Below are 18,968 nucleotides of genomic sequence, written 5' to 3'. Positions count from 1 at the left end.
AATTATTATTCTAATCCTTACATGCTTGATTACCCATCAAAAACCTTTTCCTGCTGGACTGACTTGGATGTTCCATTAACCAGCTGAAAGCTCATCATCTGTCAATGTGAGAAGCAGCTTTGGCTCTTCATATCTGTCAACATGTGAACTGGTGGGTTATGTGGATATGATACTGGGAAGCACAGGATTTATAATCGGGAGACTTGGGCTTTATTTCTAGCTCTGACACAAATTCACAATTTGACCTTGAGCAAGTCACTTGACTTGTCTGAACTTCAGGTTACCCATCTTTAAAGTGGGAGTAATAATACCTACCTAACTCTTAGGAGTGCACAGAAGTGTAATTCACTCATATTTGCAGCACTGCACTGAAAAGCTCTAAAGAAGTGAAAATTATCTTGTGCAAGTTGTCTGAATGTGATTTTTCTGGGCAAACCAGTTGATGGAGCTTTCAGGCTGTGCCCAGTTTATCCATCTAAACCCTTGATTGCCCCAGATGCTCTTCACACCCAGCCCCGCCATCTCATCTCCTAATTCCTCTGAACGCAGAGTCCTTTAAAAGCCACTGCGTGAAAAAAATGTACCAAGTATGCATTAGGCAGAGTAGTAAATCTGCTGAGCCAAAGGAATACCAAAGTTGGGATGCTACATGGGCCTAGGAGCCAGGATCCTGAGTAAGAGTATGGTAATTCTTTGGGAATTAGCCTTGGGGTAGTTGAATTAGTTCTTTATCTAGTATTGCTAATAACTAAACTGTATCTTTAAATCAGGGCTAGGGAACCTATGGCACACATGCCAAAGGTGGCAGGTGAGCTGATTTTCAGTGGCACTCACACTGTCCACCGGACCGGGGGGGGGCTCTGCATTTTAATTTAATTTTAAATGAAACTTCTTAAACAATTTAAAAATCTTATTTATTTTACATACAACCATAGTTTAGTTATATATTACAGACTTATAGAAAGGGACCTTCTAAAAATGTTAAAATGTATTACTGGCACATGAAACCTTAAATTAGAGTGAATAAATGAAGACTCGGCTTGCCACTTCTGAAAGGTTGCTGACCCCTGCTTTAAATGTTCATCTAAATGTAGGTTATTGCTGATTATGTACTATATGTACTGTTTGACTTTTAAACCAACCTTTGTACTTTCACATAATTCAAGCACTATACCCAGATGTACAGACACTCTCTTTTCTTAACCTATATATTATAATTTTAACATAAGCTTTAATAAAAAAAAATTAAATCTGTTTCAGTCTTGGATCTTCTACCCCCTCTTCTCTCAGAAGATATGATTATTTGCATCCCCTGCATTTGTCTCTATAAAGCATAGGCAGTCCGATTTTGACATCAAGTAATAGATAATCATATATGCAAAATTAGGTAATAGCTCCCCCATTTCCCCCAGAACATATTTTATTACGTGAATCTTTGATGCAGGATAATGGATGCTTCGGCATCAGACTCCTCTCTTTCTTTCATGGACTGCTTTCAAATAAAGCTGTTATTTTTTAACTAGCTTAGGGCCCATCATATGACAGGATATAATCAGTAAATAATTGGTCGGTTTTGTATGCTAAGTCTTATGTTTACATTTCAGTGTCCGTACTCTGTTTGTTTTTGTTGTATCTTTCCCACCTCTTCAGTGGGTTTACACTGTGCTTCATTGTGTGTTACCACAGATACATACATGTGAGCATGTTTCTGGAGCCTTGCGCCTCCTTAATGTTGTCTTAAAATAAATCAGCATGTGCTCCATATACTGCTTTTTACTAAACTTTTTAAGTCAGTGGCAGGTGCACGTGTGTATATGCAGCCAGAATGCAGAACTTGGCTTTTACGATCATTATTTCTAAGCAAAATTTCTTCAGTGTCAATAGAGCTGGTGTGCACTGAGGATCAGGCCTGTGGCAAACAAAATAAATCTATTTATTAAAATCTGATGTTCAGATCTGAAATGGATGGATTCTCCGTTACTCCAGTGGGGTTTGGATAAAGCCTCAAGAAACAACTGAAATGTCTTAACTGGTTCTAAAAAGTAAGAACAGAAAAATCTCCAATGAAACAAAACAATTTTACCTCCTGGCTGGCTATAAACATGACAAATTTCAGCCCAGAGACTATTTGTACATGCTTTAAAACAGCTTAAAGGGAAATTCTAATCAATAAATGTTCCTATAGCAATACTTATATATATGTTGGTGAAACATTAATTTTATATTAAAGCGAGGCAAATATTTTATAAGGAAGGCTAGATAGACTAAATTGAAATGTTAGTTTTTGGATATTTAAAACTTGTCTGTTAGAATGGGTGAATCCAGTTGAAAACAATTGTTTAATCAGTTGCATTAACTGCATTTGTACAGAGTGCTCTTTTATCCTCCTGGTTAGTGAATGTGTTTACATTTTGCTTCGTGGAGTTAATTACTAGGTTACAGTAATATGTATATTTCATCTTTAAATGATGCATGTGTATTTATCGTTACTTTCTGTGCCAATATCATTCAGTAATAAGGAACAATCTTAAAACCTTTCTGCTGCTTAATTACAAATAATTGAATTAACTTCTGATTTGACGTGCAGCACCATCTAGTGGTGAAGTGGTAACTTTTTATATTTATAATAAAGATGTGTACAAAGGTACAGTACTTGTATACACATACACAGCAGACTACATTTTCAAAAAAAGTTCACATCAACATTGCCAAATGAGTGTATAATTAAGTTTGAGAACATAGCAGGTGGACTATACATAGTCTGGCACTTCTAGGATGAAGTAAACACACACTTTAAAATGGTCAAAATAAAAACTGCTTACAAAGGCAGATCTATTGGGTGGAATCCCATCTTAGATTCTATTTTGCAGTTTTTGGTAGATAATCATTCAGCTAATTGTCAGTAAGTTTTCACAAAATGAGGATGGTTGATTATTAATATATGCAAAGACAAAAGGCAACTGAGAATTTTTGTTCTACCTATTGATGAAGTGGGTCTTAGCCCAGGAAAGCTTATGCCCAAATACATTTGTTAGTCTCTAAGGTGACACAAGGGCTCCTGGTCTACCTGTTGTGTTCTTAGAATGAGTTTGGGATGGGTCTGTGACCAGGGACAGACAATTGGATAAGCCACCTTTGGATGAAATACTTGGATTTTAGCTAAGATCAAGTACAGTATCAGTTTAATATCTCATACGTTCTGTCAGAGGGAGGGAGTGTGTTCTGTATTTTCAGGGAGAAATTTAGTAAACTTTTAGGATCTTCTTCTACTTTCAAGGTCTGATTCTGACCTCATGCCTGTTTTAGGTCCTGATTCAGCAAGGTACTTAAGCATGCGCTAAATATTAAGTGTGTGGAGGAGTACTCATTTGCTTAAAGTTAGACAAATGCTTAAGTACCTTGCTGAGACTTGGCCTTTTAGTGGGAATTCTATTTAATTGAGTTACTTCTGATTTGTAATGGTATGAGAGGGGACCATGCTTCATATCGTTATACAGAACTCCTCAGTGCTGTCTGTGGAATGCCTTGTGTGCAAATTGGGGGTAGCACATATCCTTTGTGCCAGATTGTTTTTCCTGTCAATGCCATAGAGAAACATTTATAAATAGTTACTGAACTCAAATAGTAACATTCTTGCTTTTTGTTTTTTAAACTTTCTTCTTAGGAAATACAGGGTACAATAATTATACATAGTACACAGTGATTTCTGGTATAATCTATGCTTTTCTAATTTAAAATTGGTTATGCTTAGTATTTCAGTTGATATGCCCCTTTTAACTTCAACTAATTACTGTACATTACATTTAACTTTAATATTTAAATGAGGGGAAAATGGCAAAATTGGATTGTCATTATATATTTCAAGCTTCACAGTATATGGATAATTCAGATAGGCCTAGTATAAACGAAAGTAAGAATACTACTGGACAAAGGTATTCTTGAGTCCATATTTCATCCCAGCAAAAGAGTAAAAAAACTCTTACATGCACGCACGTAACCAAAGTTAATTCACCAAAATAGTTGTTTCATGGCTCAGTTAACTGCCAAGTGATGGTGTTCTGTTAAATTATAAAGTAGAACAAAATCGCATAGTAAATTTTCCACTTCAGTTGTCCTGAAGGATTATATTTTTGAAATACATAAATCATAATTTCAGCACATATTTTTCTTATTGTTATATAAGGAAATGAGAGGACATTAACCCCAGTTCTGGAATGTATTTTTTTTCTTTATAGTCTTCACAGTCTCACTGGTTGACAACAGAGGAAAGGACCCAAGTTTTACTTGACCTCAAAGCTTCAGGATGGTCTGAGCTGGGTGAAAGAGATGCCATCTACAAAGAGTTCAATTTCAAAACTTTTAATCAGGTAACTATTGCTATATGTTATTCCTAATATAAAAGGAAATGTAATTATCCTAGTTTGTATTGTGTTCCTAGTGAAGAGATGTTCACATCCACAAGCCTAGGAGTATTTGGGACCAAATCCTATTTGCTTTCCTCATGTCAGTAGTGTCACTGAAGTTATCAGGCCAGATTCAAATCTCAGTTACCCAGGTGTAATTCATTGACTTTATTGGCATTGTTCCACGGTAAGGCAAGCTGAATTTTACTGTTGATAACTTTGTTATTACTAGCACTCCTAACTTAATCATAAAAATATTTGCTATCAAGAACTTTACAAAGGTGAGTAAGAATGAAAGCACAGTTATTTACCAAGCCAAATTTGGGGAAAAAAATGTGAGAAGTGTCATAAAACTCACCTTTTATACAGAAAGGGACAGTTATGGTACTGTCTTGAATGAATTGCAATAGACACTCTGTAAGGCAACCTTTGATACAGCAGATTATAAACCCTGTTGGGCTTGAATTTTAAGTCAAAACCCTGAGCCATGCTGTGTCATCAATTTTTAATAATTTTAAAATTTGAAATCAGAGATGAAATCTGCTTTGAAAATCGGTGGCAGCATATGGCCAACTATGATTTAATATATTTTCTTAAGATAAGATCCTTGTTACCATATCTCATTTCAGAAAGAAAATTTGATTTCTGATTAATCAAGTGAGACACATACAAAAAAAGACAAGTTAGAAGAGCAATGATTAGCTGTATTATGGCCCTGCTAAATAAGACAAGAATTAGTCCTAACATATCCTTCCCATTTCAGTGCCCTTAAACTTGGGTTTATTTGGAGAAAATACATTAGTTTCAGTTATGTCGTATTTAATTTTCTCATTGTTCTTTTTTTAAAACCTGGCCTTACTAATATTTATTACACCTTTTATATAAGTGACCTATTTTTATTCTACCTTGGATCGTCTTATGCAGATTTAGGGTCACTTTATCAAAAGGTTAGCTTTGCCTTGTACCATATGATTCTGCAATTATGCACGTTTGTGTGTAGATATCCACCCAGTGTTTTTGAAAAATTGCCCCTAAATGTGTGTGTTTAGGTCTCCTACTGCTCTTCCCCTCGTTTCTGTTGCTCGGGTACAGTCAATTTAACAATCCTCCGTTCTGGTCAAAATGTAGTAGATTAGGTGTGAAAGATCAGCTATTCTTACAGTTTTAGGCAGATGATAACCTACGTGTGGAATGGGAACACATGAAGATAATTCCCAGTTCCTACTTTATTTTTGAAAGGGCTATGCTCTCCCAGGGGTGAAAGGTAAGATTACGTTATTTTTTTTTTCTTTTAAAGATGCCATATTCCTCTGAAGATACCTCTTCTCCTCCTTCCTCTTCACCTCCGTCCCATCCACACCACACTGGATTTGCAGTGTAATATCTACATTTGTAGACTGAAGCATGTTAGTGCTGCATAATGTGCTGTTTATTCTCATGGTCATAGTATAATCCAGACCAAGGTCTTTAGGAGACCGTGTGTAGTAAAATGTGTAAATGAAAATTTGCAATGCCCACTCTTTTTAATATTTCAAATACTTAATTGTCATAGTGAGGAAATTGCAGCCATTAGAGAGAACTTGGATTAAAATGTGTGTGAGGTAGGGAGAAAAGAGCAGCATCGCTACAATACAGAGCAAGAGCAGGTACAGAACTTCATGTGTGGAGCCCTGAATACATTTTTCCTGGATTGCACTTTAAACCTGGGAGTTAATAATAGTATAAAACAAACAACTTCAAACGAAAAATTATGAGGCAATGAAGGAGGGGAAAACCATGAGGGGGCCTTTACATGAGACTTGGATGGGAGAACTGGAAAGCCAAGGACAGAGGGATAGCTAGTTCTCTGCATCTATTGTAGTCGTACTCTAGGTGCTGAGCTTACAGCTTTCACGCTGGGGGCACTCTTGAAAGTGTCCATGCAACGGTGTAATTGGAGAGCTTGTTGGCTCAGCATAACTGGAAATGCTTTTTTAAAATTAGCATAAAGTAGCCTTTGCATATTGCAAATAAGTGAAATAAATCATTTCTGCTGATCATCTTTAGGCAATGGACCTGAAGACTATATACCAAAGAGATGAGAACAAACCCAATCCCGTAATAGAAATCTGGAAAACCCAGCAACTTAGAGCAGTGAAGACGTCAGAAGGAGAATTAAATAGTTGATTTTTTTTTTTTTAAGGCTTTATCCTTGAAATGTTACAGGGTAGAAATTAGTCAGCTATTCATAATGTTGCAAGTCCGAGAGAGAGACATGAAGAGGATGCTAGAGTGGAAAGTCAAAATATATTTAAATGTATACCGTAGGGTATACTAAGCCTAAAGCTAATAGTTTTTTTTTTTCTGGGTTCAGAATTGGCTAGGTCTCACCCCACCAAATATATCATCCTAAAATGGTACTTTTTTGAAATGTCTATTCCAGTTGGGTGGAAGATATTGGTGGATGCTCAGTTTGCCCCCATTCCAGCTTGACCCTTAAACGTGTTAGCTCTTACGTAGACCTTTTCATCTATCATTGCTATGAATGATTGGAAATTGGCTTAAGAATTCAAAACTTCTGGCACTTTCAGCTGTGTGTACCACTGGATAAACTAAGAGGGGCCAAACTGTCTACGCCGCTTTCATTGCGGTCAAGGGGGTTACGTGCATCTATATGAGGGCAGAATTTTGGCCTTAAGCATTTAGAAAATTGGGGCAGCTGTGGTGATGTAACATCGCCATTTGAAATTCCAGGCTGTAGAACAAGTTGGTGATCTCTTAGCCTTGGGGAATGGCTTAAGGTGGAATTTGGCTAGAGAATGCATGCATGTTTGCAGTTGGAATTGGAGAGCAAATGTTTGTCTCCTGGGAAGGTGGCACTGAAGATAAACTGAACTGGTATAGTTTAATTCATCTACTAATGCTTATATTTACTAATGTCCCCACACAACATTTACTTATTTATTAGTACGTTTCAAAAGCATATTACAGATCAGGGAAACAAAAGTGCCAAAAATGGAGCTAGCTACCTGCTTTGTAGAGTTTTGCAGTCAACATGCTGTCCTTTAATAAACATGGACTTTTAGGTGTAATTTCTTTTATTTAATAAATCTTAGTGTGAATATTTAGTAAAAGTCAGACAGCCAAGAAATACAGTTTCCTCTATGATCTTCATCCTGCCCTTTTACAGATGGCATAAAATCAGGTGTGCAAAAAAAAAAAACTCAAAAACCTGAGCAGTTAAGCTGACATGAAAGATATTTCAGATTTATGTTTTGCAGATGATATGAGTATGATTAATATATTCATTGTTTCTTTATTGCTTCCCACAGATAATGGGCATTATGCATGGAAAATTCTGTGGCTTTAAAATCTATGCCAGGTTTACAAAGACTCTGTATGTCTACAGATGTTAAGAATATAAACAGAGTTTTTATTATAAAGTCGCTCAAATGCGTAGATTTGAACTTGGTTTATGTATATTATTTTCAGTATGAAGGAGAATGAAATGAAACTTCTGTGAAATGAGTTATTTAGATTCCTGAAGCTTTCAGAAGGAGATTAACTTGATTAAAAGCTATCAGAAATTACGCTTCTGGCTTGGGAAATTATTTTATTACTGGACTTCACTTGGAACTGCTGATGGAGTTTGTTTTTTTGAAGATAAATTTTATAAAAATGGGCTTTTGAGAGTGATTTTCAGAAAATGAGTTGGAAAACAGTTTGAAATGTTCCTAAAATAAGTCAGTGAATGTACTTTCTGTTGTCAGTCCTTTTCTCTGCTGTAATTGCCATTGCATGCTAGTCGTGATGTCTTGGTTTGAAAAAAATATTGATGTACATAGTGTCCTCCATACAACCCTGCCCAGAAAGAAGAGCATCTGGTGTCCATTGCAGCTTGTTCCCCATCCCTCATTTGGGCAGTTTCTATGACTGAAATGTTATTTTCCACTTTCTCCTCATAGCCATATTATAATCACTGCTGTTCACTCCATTCCCTATCCAGATTACCAGACCCCAGCCAAATACAGACAAGCAAGTTTCTCCTTTAGCCTCCCTAAACATGTTGTATTTTTTTGGCAAAACTGGGCATTTGTCCCATTTGCTTTTGCCAGCTTATCATCAATTGGCAAGAGCAAATGGGACTGCTACACTGAGGATGGAGTGGAGGTTAAGGATAATCTAGGCATGGCCCAATATCTAAACAAATACTTTGCCTCAGTCTTTAATGAGGAGTTTAGGGATAATGGTAGGATGACAAATGGGAAGGAGGATATGGAGGTAGATATTATTGAATCCGAGGTAGAAGCCAAACTTGAATAGCTTAATGGGACTAAATCAGGGGTCCCACATAATCTTCATCCAAGAATATTAAAGGAACTGGCACATGAAATTGCAAGCCCATTAGCAAACATTTTTAATGAATCTGTAAACTCAGGGGAACCGTATGACTGGAGAATTGCTACCATAGTTCCTATTTTTAAGAAAGGGGAAAAAAAGGTGATCTGGGTAACTACAGGCCTGTTAGTTTGACATCAGTAGTATGCAAGGTCTGGGAAAAATTTTTGAAGGAGAAAGTAGTTAAGGATATTGAGGTCAGTGGTTATTGGGACAAAATAAGACATGGTTTTACAAAAGATAGATTGTATCAAACCAACCTGATCTCCTTCTTTGAGAAGGTAACAGATTTTTTTAGACAAAGGAAACACAGTGGATCTAATTTACCTCTATTTCAGTAAGGCATTTGATACAGTTCCACATGGGGAATTATTAGCTAAATTGAAAAAGATGGGGATCAATATGAAAATTGAAAGGTGGATAAGGAACTGGTTAAAGGGGAGACTACAGGGGGTCACACTGAAGAATGACCTGTCAGGCTGAAAGGAGGTTACTAGTGGAGTTTCTCAGGGATTGGTTTTGGGACCAATCTTATTTAATCTTTTTATTACTGACCTTGGCACAAAAAGCGGGAATGTGCTAATAAATTTTGCGGATGACACAAAGCTGGGAGGTATTGCCAATACAGAGAAGGACCGGGATATTATATAGGAAGATCTGGATGACCTTGTAAACTGGAGTAATAGTAATAGGATGAAATTTAATAGTGAAAAGTGCAAGGTCATACATTTAGGGATTAATAACAAGAATTTTTGTTATAAACTGGGGACGCATCTCTCGGAAGTAACGGAGGAGGAGAAGGACCTCAGAGTATTGGTTGATCACAGAATGACTATGAGCCGCCAATGTGATATGGCCGTGAAAAAAGCTAATACGGTCTTAGGATGCATCAGGCGAGGTATTTCCAGTAGAGATAAGGAGGTGTTAGTACCATTATACAAGGCACTGGTGAGACCTCATCTGGAATATTGTGTGCAGTTCTGGTTTCCCATGTTTAAGAAAGATGAATTCAAACTGGAGCAGGTACAGAGAAGGGCTGCTAGAATGATCTGAAGAATGGGAAACCTGTCTTATGAAAGGAGACTCAAAGAGCTTAGCTTGTTTAGCCTAACCAAAAGAAGGTTGAGAGGAGATATGATTGCTCTCTATAAATATATCAGAGGGATAAATACCAGGGAGGGAGAGGAATTATTTAAACTCAGTACCAATGTGGACACAAGAACAAATGGATATAAACTGGTCATCGGGAAGTTTAGACTTGAAATTAGACGAAGGTTTCTAACCATCAGCGAAGTGAAGTTCTGGAACAGCCTTCCAAGGGAAGAGGTGGGGACAAAACACGTATCTGGCTTCAAGACTAAGCTTGATAAGTTTATGGAAGGGATGATATGGTGGGATAGTCTAATTTTGGCAATTAATTGCTCTTCGACTATTAGCGGTAGATATGCCCAGTGGCCCGTGATGGGATGTTAGATGGGGTAGGATCTGAGTTACTACAGAGAATTCTTTCCTGGGTGTCTGGCTGGTGAGTCTTGCCCACATGCTCAGGGTTTAGCTGATCGCCATATTTGGGGTCGGGAAGGAATTTTCCTCCAGGGCAGATTGGCAGAGACCCTGGGGGTTTTTCGCCTTCCTCTGCAGCTTGGGGCGTGGGTCACTTGCTGGAGGATTCTCTGCCCCTCAAAGTCTTTAAACCACAATTTGAGGATTTCAGTAGCTCAGACATAGATTAGAGGTTTTTTACAGGAATGGGTTGGTGAGATTCTGTGGCCTGCGTTGTGCAGGTCAGACTAGACGATCATAATGGTCCCTTCTGGCCTTAAAGTCTGTTTCTATGAAATGCCCAGTTTGCCAAAAAAAAAATGTTCCCTCCCGTGCCCCCAATGGGAGTGTGGAGGAACTTTGGGGGAGGCGAATGATGACACCAGACACTGGTCCTTGGGCTGTCAGCCCTGCACCATGGTGGGGGGGCCTCGGGACAGCCCTGTGCAGTGTCCCGTTTTCCCCTGGGAAATATGGTCACCCTAAACACTGTTGTCATTGTCTGTTTTCCCATTGCATCATTCCTCTGTTCTACTGCCCTCTGTTTGTGTGAACTGGCAGGCTACAGATGTTTGAGACTATTGCCTTTTAAAATGGGGCTGTGGAGAGAGATAGCAGAAGAAAAAGAAAAAAGTTATCTGTGCTTTCAAGCCACTTTGTATTACATAAAAGAAACATGTTTTAAAGGCTCTTAATTTCTATTCCCAAGTGACAGATACTGAAACAAAATGCCTGTTACTCACTGATAGAGCAATCAATCCATTTCAATTTGTCAAAGCAAAAGTCTGAGTCAATGAGTTACAAAAATACTGTCACTACTTCAGGAGCCTGAGTAGCAGTTTACTAATACATTTTTTTCTTCATTTACTGAAAACTCTGGCAAAAAGAAAAAGTTGAAAAGTTTGTAGTCTATAAAGTAGAGGTCTCCAAACTGAGGGGCATGCCCCCCATAGGGGCATGAAGGAACATTTGGGGAGGTGGTGCAGGGCCTGGGCCAGCCCCCATGGGGGGCAGAAAGTGAGAGTTACCTAGCCCTCCTCTGGTCCAGGCTTCCACCCTTAGCCCTGCTCCCAGCCTTGGCCCTTGAATGCGACCCAACTGGAGCTTCCGCACCTGGCTCTGGCCCTAGCCCCATCCCCACCCCACCCCCAGGGCAGCGGCCCTGCCCCCAGCCTTGGTCCCCCAGCTGCATCTCCAGCCTTGGCCCCTGACCATGGCTCTGTTCCCGGCCCCAGACCTGCCCCCAGCTTTGGCCCCCTTACCCCATCCATGCCTCCCCCAACCACAACCCTGCTCCTGGCCCCAGCTCCCGCGGAAGTGAGGAGAGGTAAGAGGTGTACTGAAAATTTTGGGGACCTCTGGTCTAGAAAAAATAGAATTGTCCCCAAACTGTTCAAAACCTCAAGGTTCCTGGCCTGTATCTGATCTGTTATAATTTGGCCTACAAAGTTACTCTTATTGTGAACTCAACTGTAAAAAGTATATGAAAGTTAGTAAGATGTCACAATCACCTACTATAACAAAGGTTGATAGGAAATGACGCACAAAGGAGAGACTGAATTAGTCCAAACAAAAAAAAACCATACTGTTATAACTCAAGGACTGTGTTAAGATCATGCTTGGTAAGTAAGAAGAGTTTGGAACCAGAAATCAGTGAACCAAAATTAGTGTTTGGGGAAACTAGACCTAATTGGTTGACAAAATAATGGAAACATGGACTATTCCGTCCACCATTCCTTTTGTGGGTCCTTAAAGAAACAGATGTAGGGATAAAAATTGGCTACTAGAGTGAGATTCACCAGCATGGCTGCCACTTCCACCATCTCCTGGGACTTCGGGCCTTTGTCATTCTGATCCTGAGAGATGTCCTGACCAGACCAGGCCAGAGAGAGGGACCCAGATGATATGTTCACCTTTACTGGCTTCAGCTGAATCCCAAACCCCATCTGGGATGAAACAGGATCAGACTTCCACAACAGCTTCAGCCAATCTTAACTAACATCTTCTCTTTTCCCTGACAGGATGGTTTTTACCATCTTTGGTACCATCTAAGAGACTGTCAAACAACTTGGGTATTTTTCCTTCTAAAAACTCTCTCCAGCTAAAAGGAAAGGGAAAAGAGGTTGTTCCTGTTAAAATGAAAGCTTTATTTAATACTTAATATTTAAAATGCTTTAACTGTTTTTCCTTTTTCTCTTTAATAAAAAGATAATGATTTTTAATGGTGTTTGCACCATGGTACTAAGCGGACTGAGGTCTCTGTATACCAAACCCCAAGCTTTGTTTAACACCATCTTGGGCAATGACTGGTTTTATACAGAGGTATTCCATCTAAATTAATAAAACATGTCCTGCATGACTCTTAAATTCTTGAATCCCTGTCCACTAAAGTGGAGAAGGACGAGTCACTTCCATCTGAAAATGTTTTGCCTACTGCTTTTTAGATGGAACACCTAAAATTACTGCTATTGAAAGAAAAAGAGGAAAAGCTGTTTCTGGTTTGTTCGCATAGGGTATGTCTATACAGCAACTAGACACCCGCGACTTGGGCTCCTGGGGCTCAGGCTGCGGGGCTTTTTATTGCTGTGTAGACTTCCAGGCTTGGGCTAGAGCCTGGGTTCTAGGACCCTGTGTGGTGGGAAAGTCCCAGAGTTTGGGCTGTAGCCTGAGCCCATAAGTTTACACTGCATTGAAATAGCCCTGCGAGCCTGAGTCAGCTGGCACAGGTCAGCCACAGGTGTCCAGTTGCTGTGTAGACATACCCTTTGGGTTCAGCCATTTTAATTAATAAATTTAGTCTTTTATCCATCACCCTGTTTCTAGATAGGTGAAGTGTATATGCTTGTGTACAAGAGTTCAGTGACTGAACCTTTATTATTAAGGTTAAGATTCTGTAATGGGGATTTTTAGTAAAAGTCAGGGACAGTTAGCGGGTGATAAACAAAAATTCACAGAAGCTCATGACCTCTCCCTAATGCGGGGGGGAGGAGGGGACTTACAGTTGGAGCGCTGTTGGGCGCTGAGCTTCTGCAGCTGCACCAGCCCCACCGCTGCTCCTGTGGCAGGGGCTGACCCAACCCTGTCCACCGCTTCACCTGGGGCTGACTGCTGGCCATTGCTATGGCGGCCCCTGCTCCGGTGGCTCCAGGGCTGGCTGTCAGCCGTTGCTATTGCAGCCCTTGCTCCAGTGGCCCAGGGCTGACTGCTGGCTGCTGCTCTGGTGGCTTTGAGGGCTGCTGCCCTCGTGGCCCTGGGGCTGACCTCTGGTGGCCCTGGGGCTGACAGCTGCTCCAGCCCTGCCCCTTCGGAAGAAGTCGCAGAGGTCCCAGAATCTGTGACCTCTATGACAGAATTATACCCTTATTTATTATACAAAGTAGCGGGTTATCATATCCCATTTTAAAAGTCTGATCTTTTTATTAAAACATTGTTTTAAATATATTTTGCATTCAGGTGACACAAGAACCTATTTAAGTAAAATGATAAAACTCTTGACTGGAGAAAATCGCAGGGAGACTGCCTGTTGTGTAGGGCTCATGGATCCTGAGAATCGTAGCAAATCTTGTCTCTTTGATTATTTGTTTAAAGGAGACTTGCTCAGCTTCTGAACAGTTATTTCAGAAGAAATTAAATCATTGTTGATCTTCCATTAAATTGTTATACTTCCCAACTCTCCTTCTCCAGACCAGTAATAACACCCAAAACTCAAAAAGCATCTGCTGCAAGTAGAGTTTTTGTTTTGTATGTCCTCTCTATATTTCCAGTTACTTTGCTTTAACTGTGCTAGGGCTTATTTATTTTTGTCCTCTCTAATGGATGGTCCCTGTTATCGGTATATCAAAACTAACTTGCTGGCTATACGATTTATGATCTTTATATAGTTTAATCTTCTTACTTGGTGACAATCCCTTGGTGCTAGTCCTTTCTATATGTACCTTCACCTTGATTAATGACCATGAAGAACTTCACAAATTTACCAAATCCCATGAAATTGGGATACAGGGAACACATTCTTAATGAATTAGTGCTCTTTTAGTTGCTGTAATCACTTAATTTAGTTTAACTCACTTTGTAATAATACTGAATACTCCTGAACTTAATCTGTATTGATACTTCCTTTTTTCAGTTTCTCAGCACATCACTTTGTCTTCCCTGTTGATCACAGGTTGGAAAATTTGTTTTTATGTGCATAGCCGGAGTATTTCATAGCTGTTTTACGAACTTAATATTTTGGTTGTTTGACTGATATATGTCTGGCCATTTATGTATTGAAAATATAAACCTACAATCTGCGGAGGTAACTTGAATTTTATGTAAAATATTCAGTTGTGGACCATGTCTCCAGCTTTTTGTATGCTACAGTGGTCTTATCCCCCCCTCCCCATTGTCTGTTAGTGAGGTCATTTTCAGTCCTCTGAGAAATTTTATTCCCAGCCAGATGCAGCCCATATATTAAAAGTAGCACCTGTGACTAATATCACAGCAGCTTACCATAAATTTACATGGTAACTAGGATTATGTCTGTCAAGACTGTTAAAAATGTCTAGATTTAATTTGATTTCCAGTATTGAAGGAGCTCTCTAACATTTTGCTTCATAACTATATTTTAAAAGTTAAAATCACTCCATTGTTAAGTTTTATAGCACTCCCATTGCCCATTAAGTTGATTTGTTAAATGGAGGTCAGAGTAAAGCAACTTGGCTACATTAGGATCGGAAACCAACCCATTTGTGACAAATTTAGTCCTCGTGTGTGAATCTTCTCAAAGCCTCAGCCCTGATTGGTTTCAGATGTAGCTTATGTCAATTGTGTTTAACCTCAAAGAATGAGCAACGTTAGTCCATTATTGTCAGTTTTGCTTATCAAAAGACAAACCAATTTTCATTTATCTGGTGGGTTAACTATTTTTAATGTGACTGTTGACTACTTGCCCCTCTGTTAGACTTTTGCATTAGATTGCCTCTTGGATGAAAAGAATTGGTTTTTCATATAGTGTTTCCTAGACTGTTTCATTTCCCATTATTCTTTGAGTCCTCTCCCATATGCTATGATTTGTACACCTGCAAAATTATGAAAGTATTTCTTTTGGTAGGTATGTTGTTTGCTAATGTCCTTGCATTTATGAATACAATAACTGATTTGCTATAAATCAAAATTATTTGACTGGGTTTACAGAGTAGAGAAAATCTTTGTGTTTGAAAATAAGGTTTGAATATTGAATTTTTGGCCTATCTGCCTGTTTGTTGTTTTTCCTTATTAGAAACTGACAGTAAAATTTTCAGGCCTCATGAAGATTAACTCAGGCCAAAATTGTGAGAGTGAGCTGGCTCAGCTGGGTCAAAACGTAGTTTAGTAAAAATATATTTTTATACAGTCACACCTGCCTTATGGTTATACTTGTGAATGGCTTAGTAAATAATCCTCTTGCCTTTGAGTCAGAAGGTTATAGGGTCAAGTTCCAGCTGTGGGACTGGACACATTCCACCTACCCATATCCTAGTGTGGCACTGGGGTCTGAAAAGCTGGGGTGCTTGACTTTTGGATGAAAAATAAATGGAGAGTCTCTGGAGATCATTCATCTGAAAATTTGATTCTCCTGCCCTGGCTTTAAAAAGACAAAGAGACCACAATGGTGTACTAGTCAATGCAGCCTCTTTCCAATAATACTACCAGTTAACTAGCAGAAGTAGTCTTCTTATTGATGAGAAATGCTGCCTAATTATACAGAGTCTGGTGTGATATCAGTGGTCAGTCAGAAGCTACCAGATACAAATTAACTCCTTTTTGCTGGGAGTTGGGAAATATTTTGTATTTATTTAGTTACTTATTTGTCATGGCCACCGGGCAAAACACAGAGTGAAGGATGTCTCCTGCCTCAGTGTTCAGTCTAAATTTTTTTTAATTACCAACATTTTTTCCTACTTGTAAATAATTGAATCATTGTATTACATTGGCAACTTTTGTCTTTACTTTCACCTCCCCACACACACCCAAATTTAGTCGTACTGTACCTGTTGGAGCTATTTCCTTATCGCAAGGTCTGTGCCCACTTTCAATGGGCACCAGCAATGCCAGCCTCAACCAGCCGCTTCTCTGAGAAATACTTCAAGTTTTCTGTTGTGCTGCCCTATGTGAGTGGAGAAAGCTTAGTAAGAATCTACCAAGCCACCTCTTTATCCTCCACGTCCCTCTTCAAAACTCACCTCTGCTGTAAAGCATATAGAAAACTGCAGACGAAGCAGGTGGCGAGCTGTGATCACGGCTAGTCAATGGCTAAGAACTATGCACAACCCACTTAACTCCCTACCCTCCCATTACGTCTTGTCTTTTAGATTACAAGCTCTTTGGGGCATAGACGATTTGTACAATGGAGCCCAACCTGTTTGTGGCTGTAGGCACTAATGCAATATTATTATTAATGCCACAGTATTAAAATTAACAATGCTATCATATTAATTGATATTTAAATGAATCATGATGACATTAAAAATTCAGAACATACCTTGGTGTTTCGCTTTCTTGAGGTAGGAAGAGGTTTTTCTGTTTCTGTTTCTGAGGTAAACATAATTTAACATTTTGTTTTGTAAATGCACAGTATCCATCAGGAGCAGCAGGCCTGACAGCCACAGCTAACAGGTGATATGTAAAAAGAAAAGGAGTACTTGTGGCACCTTAAAGACTAACAAAAATAAATTTTAGTCTCCAAGGTGCCACAGGTCCTCCTTTTCTTTTTGCGAATACAGACTAACACGGCTGCTACTCTGAAACAGGTGATATGTAGACGTTCAAGACTCTTATTCTCCAGGTGCTCTAGAAACAGAAGTTGAAATCAGTTTGTTATTAGTTAAAACTTAACTGTGACTTAGAAGATCAAGGAAATATGAGTTCTAAGCTCTTTCCTTCCCTCCATTCTATGGTAAAAAAATGCGAATAAAGAAAGGATAGTGTATTTCCAAGAGGAAGAGGCTCTTCTACAATTACCTTGCATGTGTTGCACACTCTTGGAGCAGTTAGACCTGGGTTAGCTATCCTAAAGAGAACCAGGAAGTTGCCCTCCTGACCTTTGGTCCACTTTGCAGGTGGCTCTTCTACCACTGCTTCTCTTAAAAGATTAGTGTAGATTTATGATCACTTAAGTGAAAATTATTAGAGCGTTTAATTTTCATCCATTAATCTGGAAATATTGACTCTGGGGGTTGAATTTGAATTAAATTGGCTAAAGATTTTTTGTAAATATACTTTTCACTTCTCACAAGTATTCATTTAGGTTGAAAAAGAAAATGGAAGTGTCATGCTATTGGCTGCTGTACATAATCCATAATTGCTCTTTTAATGCTTGCTCATTGCATTTGAAATAAGGGAAGAAAATAGTTATGCCCACTGTGGAGGCAAGACTGCCCTTCACTCCTGTTAGATACCAAATGCCGGCGTGTTGACTTTGATTTTAACTAAAATTTGGAATTCTCTTAGATTTGTTAACACAGTGGTGGCAAGTACTGTAACAGTACTGTTTCAGTTGGGGAAATCAATAAGATTTTCCCTGTATTCTCAAGAATGTCTTCGTTCAGAATCACTTTTACTTTTTCAGTTAAGGAACCTTGCTCTCTTGTAGCTGTGTAATGTCCTGGGATAGCTATTATGAATGTAGGGGAACCGGTAAGATACTAATTTCAGTACAGATGGCAAGTTCTGTCTCCAGTTTGATAGTGTTTAACCTCTTGCATCCCCTTGCTTTTGAAATGGTGAGCATGACCTTATTAATAACTGTAAACTGCGTTCTACAATAGTGGCTTCCCCCCCCAAAGAGTAAAGAAAAGGCAGGTTTTGGAATATTATACTCTGCAATTGTAATTAAAAATGGATTCTGGCTGGTAAAAGGTAAAAAATAAAATAAAAAAAATTACAATGAACCTATTTAAAAATTAACCATTACTTGCCAAAAGCACATCAGACCTACTTAGCGGACATCCGTTAATCCAGCGGTTAGCTGTTTCAGGCTTTAATGCACACTGTTTTACACGTTAACGGTTTTGAAGTTCCAGGCCAAGGTTGACCTTTCACATCTGCTCCTTTCACAGTAGGAATCTCCACTTACTGCTTCCTGTCAGAATTGATTAGAGTGACAAAGTACAGAGCTTGCGCTGGCTGCAATTTAGTTTTTGATCAGAATTATTTCTTTCACAAACAATCGCATTTTGCTAAAATGTTACATCTGCTCTGAAAAACCACTGGCAGAACCACAGTTGATCAGTGCGATGTGAGTATAATTTTTCATTTGTCTTTCATAAAGCTGTTAACCAGCTCTAAAGGTATTTTGGGGACTGCCTCCTCCCCTCCTTCATTTGCCATTTTCTTCCTTTAATTTTTGTTAAAATTAACAAAGAAATTAACAAAAAATTAACTGAGATTAAAACTTGTTTACGTCTTGAACTAACATGAAGCTGGCTGCATCCTTTGAGGAATTTGTGTGAAATTGTTTTGGTAAAGCACAGGTTGTTCCGTTAGGAGCCAGGGTTCTAATTTTGGCCCTGTCGTGTGAGGTACTGAGTATGCTCTGGTTGTGGGGATTGAGGTTACTCAGTACCTTTTTTTTTTTTTTTTTTTCCCCCCCCTCCTGAGAATTGTTCGTGGTGGTGCTTCAGAAGG

General features: G+C 38.9%; 1 protein-coding gene and 1 long non-coding RNA gene across 9 annotated transcripts in view; both read left to right on the top strand.

The window, feature by feature from the left end:
- Positions 1-18,968, top strand: part of PCBD2 (pterin-4 alpha-carbinolamine dehydratase 2) — a 36,354-nt gene that overhangs the window by 1,620 nt on the left and 15,766 nt on the right. For 3 of the 8 annotated variants that reach the window (XM_038413702.2, XM_038413701.2, XM_043490431.1), the window contains exons 2-3: positions 4,236-4,367; positions 5,701-5,809. In XM_038413702.2, coding sequence (XP_038269630.1) covers positions 4,327-4,367; positions 5,701-5,809 — 150 coding nt within the window. In that variant the 5' untranslated portion in view covers positions 4,236-4,326. Of the gene's footprint in view, positions 1-4,234; positions 4,368-5,565; positions 5,668-5,700; positions 5,810-7,508; positions 7,588-18,400; positions 18,580-18,968 lie in introns of those variants that run through there. The other 5 variants (XM_038413697.2, XM_043490432.1, XM_038413706.2 and 2 more) reach the window with 5 other exon arrangements.
- Positions 12,974-17,238, top strand: LOC122455438. The gene is made up of 2 exons (XR_006273644.1): positions 12,974-16,958; positions 17,093-17,238. It is a non-coding gene; the product is annotated as an uncharacterized LOC122455438 (long non-coding RNA).

This window comes from Dermochelys coriacea, chromosome 8 (assembly GCF_009764565.3).
Source record: "Dermochelys coriacea isolate rDerCor1 chromosome 8, rDerCor1.pri.v4, whole genome shotgun sequence".
Taxonomy (NCBI): Eukaryota; Metazoa; Chordata; order Testudines; family Dermochelyidae; genus Dermochelys; species Dermochelys coriacea.
Note: the sequence above shows the minus strand (reverse complement) of the source record. Positions and strands in the feature narration are given on the sequence as shown.